Source organism: Toxotes jaculatrix, chromosome 7 (assembly GCF_017976425.1).
Source record: "Toxotes jaculatrix isolate fToxJac2 chromosome 7, fToxJac2.pri, whole genome shotgun sequence".
In the NCBI taxonomy this organism is placed as follows: domain Eukaryota; kingdom Metazoa; phylum Chordata; class Actinopteri; family Toxotidae; genus Toxotes; species Toxotes jaculatrix.
The window spans coordinates 4,940,324-4,958,820 of NC_054400.1; the positions used below are offsets into that span (position 1 = coordinate 4,940,324).

An 18,497-nucleotide genomic window follows, 5' to 3' on the forward strand; every position below is an offset into this window, starting at 1 on the left:
ATTCTGAAACCATGGCGAATGATCTGCTGCTATAACGGCCTGCGCCACCCTGAGAAGGCTTTCCACCAGATTTTGGAACCAGGCTGAATTCAAGTCATTCAAGAGCATTGGCGAGGTCGGCTACTGATGTTGGGCGACAAGGCCTGGCTCGCAGCTGGCTTTTCAGTTCATCCCAAAGGTGCTGGATGGGTTTTGAGGTCTGGGGCTCTGTGCAGCCCAGTCAAGCTCTTCCGCACCAAACTCGTCAAACCATTTCTTTCATCATAATATTTCCCCACTTTTATTTTGAAAGACAAAAACGGAACTCGAATTTCTGCTTCTACCTGCAAACTTGACCACCCTCTGCATGCGCGAGACGTTTACCGTCGTAGACCTGTAGCTTTAAGAGGAGGGGGCGTGTCGTGTCCGGGGCTGTCCCTTTTATTTGAATATACAGTAGTTCGGCAGGGTCGGAGTCGGATTGCTTCGGGTGTTTTTCGTCTTGTGAGGCGGGCACAGCGGGACGTGGTTGTTTTCATCCGTCGGTAATGCTCATCGTCCAGGCCTATATTTAACATTTGAATGGTATCCCTCTGCTAGGAAGGCGATTGCTCCGCCGCATGCACACGCAGAGGAGACTGCACCGCTCGCAGCCGTGAATATGGACTTGCACATATTGGACCACAGGCTACGGGTCACCAGCATATCCAAGAACGGGCTGGTGCATTTCACACACCCTCTGATAAAGCTGATCTTTCTCCGGAACAGGACAAGGTAAGAGCACTGGCTGAGTTTGCCTCTGTCTCGATGTGAATCAGCCTGGTAATCCAGTACGGATATTTGTGAAAACCTAGGGCGCCTCTTCATTCGTTGGGTGGCCCAGCCAAACTAGCCTACTGGGCTATTTGCCTATGCATGCCCTGCTCTGCCTCCATGAACGATATACTTCATTGCATGTAGGTTTAGGGAATTACAGCAGTTTTGTGACAGATAGTTAACGTTTGGAAAACTGCATATCACGCAAAATATAATATTTTTTAAAGAATGTATTCTTACAGTGGACATATGGTTGCATCCATTGTTTCCTAATAAACTAGGTGATATTTGCACAAAAGCCCACAGCAGTTAAGTTATGGCTGCATTTGCAAATTCTAATATGCTTTTACTATTTAATCCCTTAAAGTGCATGCATGAATGCCTTTTAATGCCGCTGCCTCTACTGAACATGGGCCCAGCATTGACCAGACGTCTCAAAAAGCATACAGCGCCTGTCCACTGCATTTTGGTGGGATCCTATTTCTCCAGCACAGACCTGACCCTTGACCTCCTTTACCCAAAAACCAACATCCAGTTTGCAAGTTGTGTGGAGCTCATGTTGGCATTAGTGCCGGTTTTCAGTTAATCCCTGGATATCCTCCCATTGTTATGTCATTGTTTATTGCGCTGGCTGCCCCACATATGCATGGCCAGAAGAAGAGCTCGACATCTGTCTTCAAGCTGCCCATGATATAGGCAAGGCAGTGGCTCAGCTACAGCGCTCATGTCAAATTACAAAGAAGGTGCAAGCAAATGTCAGGAAAGATTTCCCTCCTCTCATTGCATTTGTGCTCTGTGACATCTGAAGTCCAGATATCTCACTGTCCTCAAGGATTTACTTATCCTAAGCATCCTTTGTGTGTACAGAACAGCCCTTTATTAATCAGATTTCCAGGTAACAGGACTAGCACGTCTGTATGATTGTACCATGGTCCTGGAAAACACTTCCTGTCCATGTCTTGTCATCTGATAGAGAAATCAGATTTACATCTCATTTGTCTGTCAAGCACTTTACATCTGCTCATGCCTAGCTGCCTCAATCAGCACTTGTTTGTCTCAGAGTATTAGGCAATACAGTTGGCTTTGACATGTCCGTACCAGACACCAGGCTGTGTCATGATGACTGGCACCACCTTATAAACTTCTATACTAAGTAAACAACTAGTTACTGTGAATCACACACAGATGTACTGTAACTGCATCAGTATTTCCTAGTAACATACCAACAGGTTCATAATGAGTTATTCTAAATGACCAGGAACTATGTCCAGATTCACATGGAGTATTTTATTTCAGAAGCGTGAGCCTACATTTTCACTTGAGCGGGCTTTGTGAAGCATTCAGTGTCTGTAAAAAAAAACAAAAACAAAGTAGGCTGAGCCCAGAATGAACCAGAAAAAGCATGCAGGCTGCACTTCCTTGGATTAGCAGGTTTTTCTTTTTTGCCCCATGTTGTTGTGCATGCTTTGGAGTTATGTCATCATATTGTGGTGTTGATGTGTTTTGCCTTGTTTTTCCTGTTCTTTTTCTGAAGCAGGAGTTTTTTTTTTCCTTTGGTCAAACTATGGGCGATGCAGAATGGGGAGTGGTGGAGAAAATCGAGTTCATGGCTCAACTCAAAACAATCGTGGAGCAAAAGCAAGCTCTATTGCCCCGGTTGGTTTTTGCCATGTCCCTCTTTCAGGCCCCTGCCATTCATTAGAGAACAATTCCCCACATACAGCAATTTAAAAGCAGTCCTGAGCAGAGTTTTAAGGAGGAAATAACTTCTGGGGGAAGGATTATCCTAAATTGTAACGGGGTATATTTCCCTCCAACGTCATCCAGCACAACTGAAGCATTAAGAAATCTGTGGTACAACAGATGGAAGTAGTCAAAGGAACGTCTTTGCCTTGTATAGAAATAAGGACCTTTATTTGATGAGGCACAGCATGCTTTTTTAATCTGAAAACATCAGCTGTGTTTTTAGTTATTCAGTCCTCAAAAGTGAAGATGTTATTTTTAAGTTTAGTAGTAAATTTAGATCACACATAAGGCTAGGTATTTGTGTTTGTGTGTTGGTAGTTGTTTGGAGTCTATGGGTGTGGTAATAATAATCAAACGCCAGCATCAGCCCAATATATCAGTATTGCTGTACTATGTATGCAGCCCTTCAGGCTCCACACAGTCCTCCTTTCTTCTCTTCGGTGGCTCTCTAACGAGAGCATGGGTTGGAACAATGCCTCAGCTGAGCCAGAAACCCAGTGGGGAGTTTTCCACTTGTCTGCTTCAGTGATCTGTCAAGGTTGGGGCTCTCGTTCCCCTCATATAAACAAAGCTGCCTCCGTCCCCATCTCTCCTCCACCCTCTAATAACAAGCAGGGATTTCAAGAAAAAAAAACCTTCCCCATTGTTCTAAAAAAAAAAAGTGGAGCCCGTGAGAACGCTAGAGATCGCTTTTAAGAAGCTGTGGAGGTAACAGACAGCTTGGTCGTCCACTGACGACAGGTCTGAGGTAGCTCCAGGCTCACTCCACACGTTTCAACAACATCGGTTTGCTCCGCTCTTATCATGTTTCCTCAGCTGGAGCATCAGTTGCAGACACCCCACCACCGCCAACCCTCACTCCCTCACCACCTCTACCACCCGTTGTTTTGTGTAGCTGGATCAAAGTCCAGACTCTTGTGTGCTTGGTTTTCATCCTCCCCACTTGGCCGCTCCCTGGCTACCTGTTGCTTCCTCGTCTCTTTTGGTTATTTTCTGTCTCCTCCTTGTCATGTTCCTTCATGCTTCAATAGAAAGAGCTTGTTTTTCCAAACTCATTACTACCGGTGATCACACACAGGCTACATATCACTGTTAAAGAGTGCTGTACAAACATGTTCAGTTAGTCAGTTAATCACTGAATCTAGGAAATATCGAGGTCCTACATCCCAAAGACCTGTCTTCAGATTAATCCACAGTCTGGACCTATATTTTTGTCAGATCTACAAATGCATTTATTTTACTTAACTCAACTAAACTAAACTAGGTGGTACATAACAAAATTATACTTTTGTTGAGCAGATTCAGTTTTTGGATGGACATAGGAATAAAACTAATATTGTATTTCTGCAACAAGTTTTCTCTTCCTCTGGATTTCAGAAGAAGCCCATGGATTGTGGTGATTCTAGGTAAATGCAATCTTCCTGAGAGTGAGAGTGATGAATAGCCTTTGTAAAAACAGTGCTAGGTAAATTAATTTTCTAGTATGCTTGTCAGTGTTCTGTGATGAAGCTTATCTGTCTTATCTGTACTTCACAAACAGGAAACCAAACAAGCGCAGTTGTCTCACAGATGGATTTCCCTCCTGAGGTTTGGCTGCCTTGCAGGTGTAATAGAAGAGCTGTCTCCTCCAAAAAACACCCCATGTGATAAAGCTCCATGCTTTTACACTTAAAGTAAAGTTGCTTTGGCACACGCTACCTGCAGGAAACTGCGTGCTGGGGAAGGTGAAAGGTCAGCAGGAAATGAGGGGGGTATTATAACACAATGGGCTGGCTGAGCTTGCTAGCACAGCTGGTAGTTAGTATTACAGTGTTCTCTCTCTTTGTCTCTCTGTGGCGTGATTGTCCCATCTCATGGTAGGGATTACTTTTTGCTGAGTCAGGAGTTCAGCAGTCCCTACTGTAATAGCCTCAGCTGACTGATAAGCACAGGAAGAGGAAGGTGTATTTCCAGTGAGAGGTTTTAAGAAAACAAGAATATATAGCACTTCCTTTTTTTAGAGATTTAGCTTCTCTCTTGCAAAAATTTGAAGCCTAACCAACTCAATAACAAGGTGTTTTTAAGGGCAAAGACTTTCTTTGGTTGCTCCTACTCATCACACAGGTAGTATTCTGTATTTGCTATCTCCTTGCATTAGTGGACATCGTCTCAGAGATCCCAAGAAGAGTCAGACATTTGTTCCTGAAGCTGCACTAGGCTTGATATTTATGCAACATTTACCTTATCTGCCTAAATTCCAAAGTCGGTGTGAAATAGAAAAGAGCATTTTAAGTAATGGCCATTGGTTTAACTTGTTTCCTATTGATGGCCTGTTTATTGGGGATGGTGCTAAATGCTGCAGTGTCCATGATCAACCCCAGCTGCCTTTGCTGTGATGAAGAAGCTTGTCAGAGCTTGATTCCAATTGGCGCTGTAGTTGCAGAGTTAATTTTAAATTCAGCAGAATCCAAAGGTGAGACTTTTGAAACTGCTAAGTGTTCTTTCAGGTTTCTATAAAGTGCAAGCTTTAGTTTCAGCTTGGCAATAACAGCACACACAAGAGAATTGCAAGCTCAATGACTGAACGTTTCTTATCCTTTGAAGTTGCAGTTGTCTCCTCTGAAGTTTTTGTGTACACAGACTTGTACCTTTTATCAAAGAACCTGATATTTTTTGATGCAGTAGCTTGTCTTTTATATTCATGATTAAACCAGGAGGGTTTCATGCCCATCCAAGTCTTGGAAGTGCTCATGTCACCTAATGTTGACTGTGACCAAAATAAGCAGGACTTGTACTTTAAGAACACTGGATGCCTGAAATGACTCCTCCCACTCTGAACTCATATTTCTGTTTTATTCTTGTAAGGTATCTTGACACTGGTAGTAAGTCTTCTCAAAAAAAAAAAGCAACAAAAACCACAACAGCCTAAAGCTTGAAGCCATCAGGAGCTTGAGCTTGCTTGAGTTGAAAGTATATTGAAAGTAAGAGTAAAAAAAAAAGCTTGGATCTGGACTGGGCAGTGAAGACTGTACACAAGTTTGTCTCGTCTCCATTAATGTCCAAGTTGAACAAGAGGCTGCATGACCGGTCCATCTCCTAAGCTTCACAGTATCCAGTCCAGTTCTCTCTGCCTACAGCTCACCAAACATTTCAGTCCTATCCCAGGCTCTTTGTTTTTGCTGCTACACCAAAGATATTTCTATGAATGTAGAAGAAGAGGAAGTTCTCCCATCCCAAAACTTGATTTGATGTTCAAAAACTGATGCAATTCAAGAAAATGTGTGTTCTCTGCCCAGCTCTTTGCTCAACCGCTACCAAATCCCATTGGCCTGTTGATGTCCCCCCCCTTGCACCCCTGCTACCCCTTTTTCAACATTTCACAAAGCCAACATTCAAAAGAACTGAACACTGTGGTAAGACCAAGCAACAGCCTTGGAAAGCAAATGCTTTTGGCCCCAAGCCTGATGAAGACACAAATACCAAGCTGGAGGGAAAAAGTATAGCAAATTGTAATGAATGCATTTAAAGGATCTGTTTTATAGAGAACAGTTCTAAGATCCCAAATGACAGCAACTTTATACCACTTGTTTTCTGTCTTTTCTTTGTAAATGTTTAAGCTGAAGCAGTTGGCAAAACTGCATTGCACTTTTCAAATATTTAACCCAAGTGACTCTTTTTTTTTTAGAGCAAGGTGGAAGATGATCGCAAAAGTAACTTTCAAAGATTGTGGCTAGGTGGATGACTCAAAGCTTCCAAAATGCAGACCTCAGCGATTCTCGTGCAGAGACAGTTGTACATATGTATATATAATCCCATGAATCCTGGATGCACATATCATCACATTTAGAGTAGCGTTGCTCAGTTTTTCCTTGAATGCAGCACTTGGTAACTGAAGCAGTGTCCCAGTTTGGTGTGTTAAGCATCAGTTGCTATAGACAAAGAAGTGATGCTGGTGTAATGCTGAGCTCGGGCCTGCGCTAACTGAGTGACAGGCAGTCCTGAACTCTGTGCACATTTCAGAAAACCCCATTTACTGAAATGCGCACAAAGACCTGAACTTCCTATTGTTGGATGCAAATGAATAACTCTACTTTTCCACTCTCTTTCTCTTTCCTCTCCCCTTCTTATCTCCTGCCTTCATGTCTTCTCAATTTCCAACTGAATGCCTCTCTCCATCTGTTCTTCCCCTCCTGTTTCAGATGTAAGTTTTTCAGTCTGACAGAGACACCGGAGAACTACACAGTCGTCCTTGACGAGGAAGGATTCAAAGGTAAAACACCCTTGTGCACGCACATCGTTTTCCTCCCACTGTCCTACCACTCCAGTCACATGTGTACACTAAATACTAATACTATCAAGTAGACATCATATACTAATCTATACAGTATAGTGTTTGGCAGCAACAATACAAAAAAAATGAGCATATTTACTATAATATTTTATACTAACAGAAAATGATGCAAGACACACACTGATGGAAACCAAACAACATTTTTAGGAAGCCACTACAGTCACAGTTTCAAATATGGACACTTTAAAGGACACTCCACCAGTTATACACTGCTGGAGACGCTTGTGATATCATCAGGATTATCCCTGTGTGGGTTTGGAGACTGAGGAAATCTTGCTCTGCTGCATCAGTTTCGACCCTTTTTAAAAATAATACTAATAAATAGCTGGAATTCTCTTTTATCAAGCACAAGGCAAAATGTTTTCCCAAAGACTCAGTAATTTATTTTTTGTTTTCTGGAATCTTCATGGAGCTGTCTCACCACTGCACAGATTGTGCTCTTGCATTTATCTCCTCCGAAGAACAAAAACAACTCAACTCTCTCTGTATGATCATGCTACATACTCAAAACATGGTCAGAACTAGTATGTAGTTTAAATGGGGCCACAGCATTCTGTTGTTTTACCACTCCAATGTTACTTCCTTCCTTCCTTGTTCCCTTCACAGACCTCGTGCGGTAGGATGGGTGTAGACAACCATAAAATGTAGGGAAAAAATAAGTCTTGTGAGCTTAGATGAAGCAGAGCTGGAGCAAAGAAGAGCTGTTCGTGTTTTCTCAGACACAGAATGGAGATTTGCTTTACTTCCAACTTCAGGTGTTTAGTATTTTCACTGGTGGGAAACTGTAAAAATTTCTATCTATTCTGTCTTTATCTTTATGTCCAAAGGAGGTTGGACGCACTGTTGTTAGACCTGTTGCTACTCTCATATATTTGGTATAAAGCATCACACACACACACACACACAGCAGATTGGTGGATAATAAGAGTGCTGTCTGTGTTCAGTGTAGCAGCTGCTGCTGCTTACAAAGGTCAAGTGCAGCTTTACAGCAAAACTGTCTTCTCTGGGAAGTAAAGTTCAAGCTGCACTTGTGGTTAAAAACCCTAATTAAACAGTTTGCAGGGACTTGAGTGCATGTTTACAGACACAAGCAAAAACACCAGTGGTTGTTGTGCAACTTTTTGACTGTGCTGAAGATCAATAAGGTTTTTTTTTTTGTGAAAAATGAATCATTTATAAAATAGTTTTACAGAAGAGCTTCTCAAAAGTGAGCAATTGTTTTCCTTCAATTAATTTTGAATTGAATGTTTTCATGTTTTCTGTGGGTTGGACATACAGTTTAAGTCTTTTTTTACTTTTTAAAACATCACTTTGGGCGTTTGGTCATTTGTGATGGGTGTTATTTTTAAAACTTATTTCTATACACTAGACAATTGTTATGCCAACAGTAAAACTTTCCATGTACATGGTATAGTCCCATCCACTCATCATCCAGGCATTTTTGTCTTGTCCTTTTACACAGATGTAGTTGTTAAAGGCATACATCGCCTCTGGGTGCTCCGTTTCTCCCTCTGTCCTCTTCGCTCTCCTTCTAACTGAGTGCCTATTTTAAGAGGTGAAAGCTGGTGTAGCGAAGCCACAAGGGGCCGTCTGTGACAAATTATGCCAACCAGAACAGTGGCCCTTTGAAGGGGAGTAAAGAAAAAGAAAATAGAGTATCCCGTGCAGGAGGTAGACACCATTTGGTGATGTTTTCAGTTAAACGAATGGTAATGAAACCCTTACTGAAACGTTTCTGAAACTTCAGATGAAGATGGGTCTCAAACATGCAAGGAAAAGTTTTGCCCCCTACTTAGCTCGGTATTAATGCTTTAATATTTTTTTTAAACTCGTTATTTAAATGATTAAAATGTTAGGATGCACATCTCTCTAAGTCAGCACATTAGTATCTGTTCCTTCAGTCGTCTTGTTTACTTCCTGGACAGACACCTGTTTCCCAGGTAGCTGCCAGCTTCAATTTTGGTCTTACTTTAGGACGAAGAGTGAAATATCCTGCTGTTCCACTTTGGCTCAGAGACTCAGGATGTTACAGCCACATCTGGGAGGGATCACCCCTTTTAAACTTTGACCCTTCCTCACCACCAGCTAGAAGCCATGCATCTGAGCGGATGAGTGCATTGGTATCAGGTCACGCTTTACGGCCGTACATCTCGCGGTGGTGTAGGTGCTCTTTGCCTCTCCTGAGCTTAAATAGTGCTTGTATAGCTGGGCGGTATAAATAGCAGGGCCATTTTAGGTCTCGATGGTGAAGGAAGAAGCAGGAGGTTGGGGGAGAGGAAGTGTGTGTATGTTATACCGAGCAGCAAACAACAGGAAACTGCCTCATAGTTTACACCTTTGCAAACATCAAGATACATCACTGATAATATAAGGTCATGATCAGGTGCAGATGTTAAACAGTTCATTGAGAAGCGGCTTTTATTCTCAAGCTACTAAATCACTATTGTAGTTGCTTCTAGAAATGCTGTGTGACACGTCCGTATAGATTATATAATATATCTGTCAGATCCCTGGTGGTTTTGTGTTTGTGACTGCTGTTCCTCCTCACTGGTGCAGCTGGGCTGTCGTGCTGTGACACTTGACATATAAATGAATCATTTTACAGTGTTTTTTAATTTTGTTTTAGATAAAACTGAAATGATGGCAGTGACGATTTGGCTTTTTTTTTTAAGAGCTCCGGTGTCTTTTTTGGCTTTGAATACTCACATATAATGTAAAGCTGACACTAGCAGTGTCTGCAGTGGTGATTTCAAAGACCTTTTTCGTTAATCTTGTCGCGTATGTTGCCACCCTCCTGTGTTTTAAAAGTACTTAACACACTGTATCAGCCACACAATTTAGAGAGTTTTGCACCTGCAGAATGAGCTCCTTCTCAGGGGAACTTTTTTTTAAAAATCTATTTCTCACAAGTGCCTTCTTTTTTTTTTGTTATAGTAGATCAAAATCCTTGCATCCTGCATTTCCCATAATGCAGCCCAGTAGCATATTTCATCAAACCTTCCCTGCCAGTTAAATTTCCTCATTTCCTTTAAAACCACCATCATACAATAGCATAATCCATGCATACTCTATGTACTCTGTGTATGCCCATGGACTCAATGACCAACTTTTCCCTTCTTTCTCCCTTCCCTCTCAGAGCTCCAGCCTTCAGAGCACCTCCAGGTAGAAAGCTCCATCTGGCTGCCGCTCAATGTGGTCTCCAACGGCAACGCCTCCAGCAGTTCACAGGCTGTTGGCGTGACCAAGATCGCCAAGTCGGTCATAGCCCCTCTGGCCCAGCAGCACGTTTCTGTGTTCATGCTCTCCACGTATCAGACAGACTTCATCCTGGTGAGTCCCGTGTACTTTGGTCTTTTTGCGTTTTTAAGCTTTTGCTCCACTCTTTTCCTCTCCAGTCTAATCAGCCCTCACAAGATTCTTGTTAAAATGAAAGAGGCACTCACTGTTGTGTAATTCGTCTGGGGCAATTTTCCAAACTCTCTAAAAGTATAAAAACACCTGAACTCTTATCTTGCAAAGACGCCTTTCACCAACTGAGCTCTGCCAGACAAAAGAAGCCACACTGTCTGCGTTTTGTCCACTCACCAGTTTTACAGTTGAGGGATTAATTCCCGACAGAGCTGAGGGCACTAAAAAGTTGGTTGATGTATTACATGTGAAAGTGTTAAGCAGGCAAAAATAGATAACACGTAGACAGACGTTTGTGTCAGCAAGTATACTAATGGTCGACACACTGGTTGAACTCAACTATTTCCCTCAAGTGAGACAGTGTTGGACCCTGAAACGACATATGCTCACCTTATATGGCTGCTTGATCAAGGTGTTATGTATTTTTCAAAGCTCTAAAACGTCTTCCCATCAATATTTGTGTTTCACATCTATATTGTGTAGGTGAGAGAGAAAGACCTGTCCGTAGTCATCAGCACTCTGGAGGAGGAGTTCAATATCTACAAGGAGCTGGGAGGAGAGTCTGTCCCTGTGCATTGCCAGGATGTTTCCAGCGGCCTCCAGAAGAACGGCAAAGAAGGTAAAGGCCACAGTCCCGTTTAGTGTGAATTCACGTGCCGCTGAGGCTCAGCTCAGAGGATGAAGTTAAACTCCTATAGCACCACCTTCAGGTTGTACGTACAAAGTGTATAAAGAGGGTCACTCCTCATATAGGAAGTGATCTTAAAACAGTCACAGGCCATGAACAAGCTATACATCACTGCTTTTTCTCTGGTATTGAAGGAGTAACTCGAGTAGGAGTGTTGTCGTGGGCTTAAATACTACATACGCAGAAAAAGTTTTTAAAAACTTTACAAACCTGTCATGTTGGTGTCATGTTTAAAAAAGACTGTGAATCATTTTAGAAGTCATTTTTGTTTAAGTTCCTCTGGCACTAAGGTCAGAATCATTCTGTAAGTCTACAAAGCTCAGATTTGAATGTAAAGCAGTCACATTAACAGACACAGCACATGCAGGGTCATGTTCTTAACAGGAATGTGCTGTATGTACATTTTTTTTTCTACAGTATTACACACAACTGGTGCTGCCCTCTTAGATCAGAAGTGCAACCCATTTCACTTCTACTTATCATTATTAATGCATCAGAAGTGTAAGTTGTAAGAGCCACTCCTCACATCAGGTAACTGTGTTATAATTGCAGAAAATGTGGCTCTGCATTCACAGCACAAACTAATTAATCCCAATCAAAGGACATCAGGCGAGTCCCCTTTTCAAATTTAATTCCTGCCAACTGCACGGGGGATTAAACTTAATCAAAAAGCTTCAACTGCAAAATCAATCAGTATGATCAGCTGTGTAGGCTGACTGCTCTCAGAATGGAAAATAGCAGCAAAGAAAAATCCCTAAATCACTGCCTCACAGGGTTATTTGAAACCTACGTTGTTCCATAATCTGGATGAAAAGGCCTTTGGTAAGAAATAGTGAGAAAGGGAAGCATCTCACATACATAGGCTCTACAGTTTTTATGGCTTCGTAAGAGGAAGAGAAGTGCTGTGGAGTTTTCTTGTAAACACACAAAAGTTATGTTTAGTGTTACAAAGTAAAACGCACTGTGAATATCCCTGACGTCAAAAAACAGGTTTTTGTATTTTAGTATTTGAAATCCAACATCCATATGAACAGATGGATGTACTGTAAGTATGTAAGTCATGCTCCAGTCCAGCTTTTTCTACAATTAACCAACCCTGTATTAACACTGTGTAGCATTGTATAGAGGAAAATGACATATGGATTTATAGCATGAGGAACCTGTTGTTCAAGAACACTCGGCGCATAACAAAGCCGTGTGTGACTTAAACAAACATTACAGTGTATGGTATTATACAATGAAACAATGCCAACAGGCCGGGCCCTCTCTAGTTTCCAATCATAAAGGAACCTTTGAACTTCACTGGATTACAATATCCTTTACAGGAAGTTATTTCCATCTCTGTGTAGTACAGAACATGCTGTACCGTGTGAGCAGAACATACAGGAAAACATGTCCACCTCTTCACAATCTTTCAAATCTTTGGATCTCTGAGATCTCAGCTTTAGTTTGTTATCAAAGAAAGATGTTTTTAACGTGACACGTCAGACTAGTTCAGAAACTTTTCACCCACCAGTTACACTGTTTTGTTTTTAGAATGTAAATGGCTCTGACAAACTGTAGACACAGCAGTCACCTAAATGCAGCTCCCATTTCATTACTTTGATCTGCAAGACTGAAGGAGAAGATTAAAATACAGTTGAGAAAATGTAATAAAGAGGGAGGCAGGTTATTGGCGGCAATATGGTGAAACGCTGGCAACTGAATCTCAGTTTAAGGGCAAAAAATGAATTAAATCATGAAAGATGGATATCAATTGTCGATGTAGTTTAAAGGCGTTGAAGAGAGATGTCAGCATTTACGAGCAGAAGAAAAAGAATTCAATTTTTAAGCTGTGTTTGGGCTTTTAACCAAAGTCACCCACCAAATGTGCTTCACTAAAACGGAATTTGTAAAACCGTTTAATAAGTTAAAGAGATTCAGATCTTTTGAAGTGAAAATACACTTTTAGAAACATCTCTAAAGTTTTTTCATTCACTAGAAAAAAAAGCATATGTACAGTACTACCGCTGTTTATTGTTTTCTGTGAAAAGCTGCCCTTATAAACCAGCACTGTCTGTGTTCTTCCAGCCATCCAACCGACAGTTCACCCAGTGCTGATCCCCCAGAACCAGTTCTGTGTCATGTCTCTGGACCCGGACACACTGCCGTCCATCGCCACCACACTCATTGACGTGCTCTTCTACTCCAGCAGGTGAGGCGCCGTGTGCTCAGGGCACTGTAGCACCTGTCTAAAACACAAGAGGGCAGCACATGATTCAAAGTAGACATCAGCTCTCTGGCTTAATATTGTAATTTAACCAAGGCAGATACCCTGATAGGTGATTATTTCACATCAGTTTAATCTGCTCGGATATGGTTTTAGATATGAGCCGCCCCGATCATTTTCTGAAACCAGATATTAACGCAGAGGAGTGCTGTCTAGACAAAATCAAATGCCATGTTGTTTTTCTTTCTTTGTGAGGCCGAGTGTGAAATGTAAAATTTAAATTGCTTGCATGGTACTCTGACATTTTGGTCACACATACTGATTCTAATATACATTTGATATATAATCCAAAATATTGCGAAAAGTATCATAAAACTAGTTTGCATTTTAATAATTTAAAAACAAAATGAACATGTTTTTCATTCTCTTGAAGTAAAACCAACATTTCTCTCCATGGCTCATTTTTTTCTGTTGCTCTGGGGCTTGAGAATTATTTCAGTGTGTGAAAATGCCTTCGTATGTTGTTTTAACATAAATGGCGTCCGTCTCTATTAAACGAATAATGCTGACCTTCAGTCCTAAAGAGGACACACAGTCATCTCCCAGCCAGGACTTGGACTGTGTCAAGTTCTTCTCCTTCTCCCTCATCGATGGCTACATCTCACTGGTGATGGACACTGACGCCCAGAGACAGTAAGGATTCAGAATTTTAGCTTTATTAGCATAAACAAATAAACGGCATCCAACATTTGTAATAAATTGTTTCCAAACACAAAATGAAGGTAGTAAAAGTATAATTTTGTTCCTGCTTGATATATAATCCTTGTCAGGTACAGTTTGCCTCAGTCCTGATGTTGTTTGACAACACCACTTTAACAATTTTAATGCCCTCTCCAGCCAGATATGCACAGTACAGCTGTATTTGTCAGGAAATGTGCAGAGGGCATCCCCTGTCCATCTCTTACATGTTGCTGAGTATGTTGTATGCACTTGTAGAAATCAGTGCTTGATCTCTGTGCTCTAGGTTTCCGGCTGACCTTCTCTTCACCAGCTCCTCCGGGGAGCTGTGGAGAATGGTGCGTATAGGGGGACAACCGCTTGGCTTTGGTAAGGGCAGGAATTTAATTATTTTGAATTATTTTCTTATTTTGTCAGTTGACGTGGAAACCATGAGAGGGGATGGGTTGTTTTATTGATTGATTTATTGACTGATTAAAATTCTTAAATAGTGGTTGTGATACTAATTTCTACGAATTTCTTCTCTACTCTCCTCGTGTTTTCTAGATGAGTGCGGTATAGTTGCCCAGATTTCGCAGCCTCTCGCTGACAGTGACATCTCTGCCTATTACATAAGCACCTTCAGCTTTGACCATGCTCTGGTGAGTCCAACATCTTCTCGTTATTAGTTAGGTCATCACCACTGTCGTCATCAAAACTAACAAACTACTTCTGCAACACAAAAATGTATTACACTTAGGTGAAATATTTAAAGACTTAAGGTAGGGCTCTGTTTTTGAATTGAGTGGGAGACAGATACAGATAAAGACCAAGCATATGTCACTATAAACAGAATTCTTGTAAAGTTTACTCAACAGCGTAAGGCATTTGTAATCACCTGTTTAAGGCATGATTACAGATCATGCTGAGGGTGTTTTACCGATGTGAGATTGTCTAGAAATTTGAAAAAAATGTGTCTGATAAGTTTTGAAAATGAATCAAATACCATAAGTATATTTTAAAATCTTGTAACGTAGATATGCATTTGTACAAAAGCATTTATAAAATTATTCCACCCTGATATCCTGACCTGACAAAAAGCATCAAGAGTTTAAAAAAATAAAGGATTTTATCATCCCATCTCATTTAGACTCTTCACCTAAGACATGCTTCTCTAAAATTTTGAATTTTGAATGTCTTGAATTCCTTGAATTCCTTGAATTCCTTGAATTTGATGTTCAAATAACATATAAACTGTGTGTTGTATTTCAAGATACATTTCATTTGTAAATTACTTGTGCAGTGTTATTTTGGTCACCTGGGAAGTATTCTCCTCAAAATTATTTAATATATTGTTGGGAAAGGGTAAGAATTTTTATGTTGTAGCCTAACGTAATTATCATTTTTGTAAGAAGCCATAAAACTCTAACCCTTGGTATAACCATGGGAAGATGTGGTAAACATAAATGACTCTGAAACTCTACAGTCAATTGTGTATTCACATTTACTTAGTGGTTATATTGAAAGCATTTATGCCTATCAGTCAACTTAGTCAGCAGCTCTTGCCACCTCTTATTATCTCGAACATTACCAAGAAGAGTTTATCTAGGTTATTTGTTTGCCATTACCCAGAAAGAGACTTACTGACAGAATCAGAAATTTCCCTCTTGTGATGGATACATCAGTTGTAAGCATCCCTGCACCGTCTGCTGGGGCTGATTGCCATCTCAACTGATCGATAATCCTGTGCCCGGGTTATGTAGAATGTTTAGTAGTTCGTATGCACTGGTTTCACCTCGATGCTTTGAGCATTCATCTAGACAGGACTCAGACCCCTAAGTACTAAATATGAGTCTCTCTGTTTGTGGTCACTACACCTGCTCTGAAAATTTGAGGGTGAAGTATAAACACCATTGTCAGCGATTGTGCACTGTTGATGAATTACATTATGCACATCCTGTAACACATACAGGAGACTCATAATGTAATTCCTGCATCACGTAATGTACACATACACAATGAAACCCGTATCTTTCTGCAACATTCTAGTCTGAGATAGTTGGTCTGTGTAATCGGCCTCTTCATGAAATACTGAGAGAGTGAACGAGAAGGATGAACAGAGGTCAGCTTCATCATGGCGTTGAACCTTTAGGTGTTCCACATGCAGTCGTGCATTCTTTCCCTCCAACTGTTAAAATGTAACTCACTGTCATTAATAATATTATGCTGTCCAGTGTGTCACTGAGCTTGACACAACCATTAAGCGTCTTAGTCATAGAAAGTCATCACATTTTGTCAGTGTCATGGAATTCTATAATTATTATACCCTTGTAAACCGGAGTGGGATTAGTTTTAACCACGGACTGACCTATTAATAGTGAATTCCATTGATAAAAATTAAACTGTCTGTGACGTCACAGTAAATTCCACTTCTGAGAAATTCTTTGCGCCCAAGCTGCCTGGCAAACGCGGTCGGGGGGTTTTATCTCTGCCATGCCATTGCTTTAGCTAATGATAGTGAAAAGCTGAAAAGTTTAATAAATATAAAAATAAATCTTTTTTTTTTTTTTTTTTTTTTTTTTTTTTTTTAGTCACAATAGTTCAGATCTAGTTTTTTTGGGGTATTCGTTTAATTTTTTGTGTAATCTGTAATTTTTGTAAAGAGGAAGAACGAAAAGGATAGAAGTCATTCAGAAAGCTCTTGAAGGAGTAGCTGCAATAACAGAAATAGTTGAGGACATTTCCTAAGATGGAACAGAATGAAGCTACGTCACCAGAACATGTGAAAGAACATGTGCATATGGGATGATAGGAGGTCACTCTCTGGCTCATATTTCAGTGAATTAGTCTCAGTCGTTTTATCTGCAAACAAACCTTTGGGAAATTCCTGTTTGAGCCAATGAATTTCTTGGAAACTGCCTGAATGTGGGAGATTTTGGTCATTTATGAAAAATGGTATGTGTTGCATGTAGAATATTTGATTCACAGTGCACATTCTGATCTAAGACGATTTTTCTAGTCCTTAATCACAAAAAAAATCACGGTTTCACACCAAAGAGTAGACAGACAGATTCAGCAACCACCTGGTTAACGTAGTGGAGGAGTTATAGACCAAAGTAGATGCTAAAAGAGTGAATATTGGGCTCCAGTTAATCAGATGGACAGAATTTTCTAATGGGTTCTAATGGCGTTCCGTCTGCTGGATGTGTAAATATGCAACTGTTTGCTAACGTGCTCACTGTATCAACTGCGTAACATGATAATATGTCAGTGTTTGAGTGTATGCTTTGTTCTGCTAAGAAAAATCAACTAGTACTGCTTTGACTCTTCCTCTCTAGGTCCCTGAGGAGGACATAGTGAGCGTGACGGACATGCTGCAGCATCAGAGGAAGGAACCAGCCACCAGCTGATTTCTGAAGCCCCATCTGAGACCCAGCTCCAGTGGCAAGGCAAGAGGCTAACTCTGTGCCTAGACTAGCACTGCATCGCCAGCAGTATTAACTTCCACGGACTTGCCATGAACACCAGAAGCACTTGTTTGTGGTGTGCACATACAGTTTCTCTGTGAAACCTCCTGTCTTACCTCTCCGACGCAGGATGCACTGAGTCGCAGAGACCCACAGGCCTATACATGCACATCAAAATCCACAATCAGTCCTAAACATATACGCAGTCAGACACACATACACTCACTTGCTCATTCACGTTCACAAGCACATTCAGATATATGAACATATGTATGATAGACTCTCTTTCTCTTTAATACAGGACTGAGATCTCATGGCGTGTGGTCTGAGGTTGTTCATAACATAACATAACAGAACACACTCACATACATTTCACCAGTGCTATAAACATACAACTTAGTCTTCCAGTAATGTTTATATCATTATGCCATGTGTCTAAACATGTCTTTTTTAATTGCAGTTTTCCTTTTTGTGAAACTGAAAGAGTGAAGCTTCAAATGCAAGGCATTTGTTTGAACACTGACCTAAAATAATTTTCATGCGGAAGAAAACTGAGAATTTTATTTTTTTGATAACAGGACTCACTCATTTTGGTTTGATAGAATATGGAGTTAGTTTTAATATATTAAACCTACCACAAATGCTGTCAAGCAGGACAGTGGACTTGGTCAGTGTTTTTTTTTTTTTTTTTTTGTTGTTGTTTTTTGTTAAGAGGCCAGCATTTCTTAACCATAGAATCACCCAAGGTCAATAACACTATGTCTTATTTTTTGTTATTTGCACAATAAACTTTTAGCTTAGCTAATATCACTTAGATGTTTTCTTTGGTACAACTACATTTTGTACAATTTGAAGTAAAAGTATTCTGTAAACATTTGTATTTTTTGTGCTGCTTCATTCAATAAAGAATATTGAAAATTGGCATTCTTTGCTGACCTCTTGGCATGCTATAGTTTTTAAATTCTTAACTACAACTAGATGTTTCAACAAAAGATGACTTAAAATCTGTCACTCATCACTCATGAGTCAACTGATGTTGACAGATCATTTATGGTTTTTGACAGGGATGGAACAAATGAGGTAACTGTAACAATAATGAGTTGCTGGGAGCATCCCCTCAGTGCTTGGCCTGTCCAG

The 18,497-nt window shown here is 40.6% G+C and overlaps 1 protein-coding gene across 1 annotated transcript; it reads left to right on the forward strand.

Annotated features, from left to right (window-relative positions):
- The first annotated feature begins 474 nt into the window (after positions 1 to 474).
- castor1 (cytosolic arginine sensor for mTORC1 subunit 1) lies at positions 475 to 18,282 on the forward strand. The gene is made up of 9 exons (XM_041043302.1): positions 475 to 753; positions 6,720 to 6,790; positions 10,008 to 10,201; positions 10,763 to 10,898; positions 13,038 to 13,161; positions 13,753 to 13,869; positions 14,201 to 14,283; positions 14,461 to 14,555; positions 17,232 to 18,282. The coding sequence occupies exons 1-9, from the start codon at positions 641 to 643 to the stop codon at positions 17,301 to 17,303; spliced, it is 1,005 nt and encodes a 334-aa protein (XP_040899236.1). The 5' UTR covers positions 475 to 640; the 3' UTR covers positions 17,304 to 18,282.
- The last annotated feature ends 215 nt before the right edge of the window (positions 18,283 to 18,497 follow it).

Excerpts from the sequence above, each read along its gene's own strand:
- castor1 (XM_041043302.1), top strand. The coding sequence starts at position 641 with ATGGACTTGCACATATTGGACCACAGGCTACGGGTCACCAGCATATCC. Across the intron at positions 10,899-13,037 it reads CCAGAAGAACGGCAAAGAAG|CCATCCAACCGACAGTTCAC; the intron begins GTAAAGGCCACA and ends GTGTTCTTCCAG. Across the intron at positions 13,162-13,752 it reads GTGCTCTTCTACTCCAGCAG|TCCTAAAGAGGACACACAGT; the intron begins GTGAGGCGCCGT and ends GCTGACCTTCAG.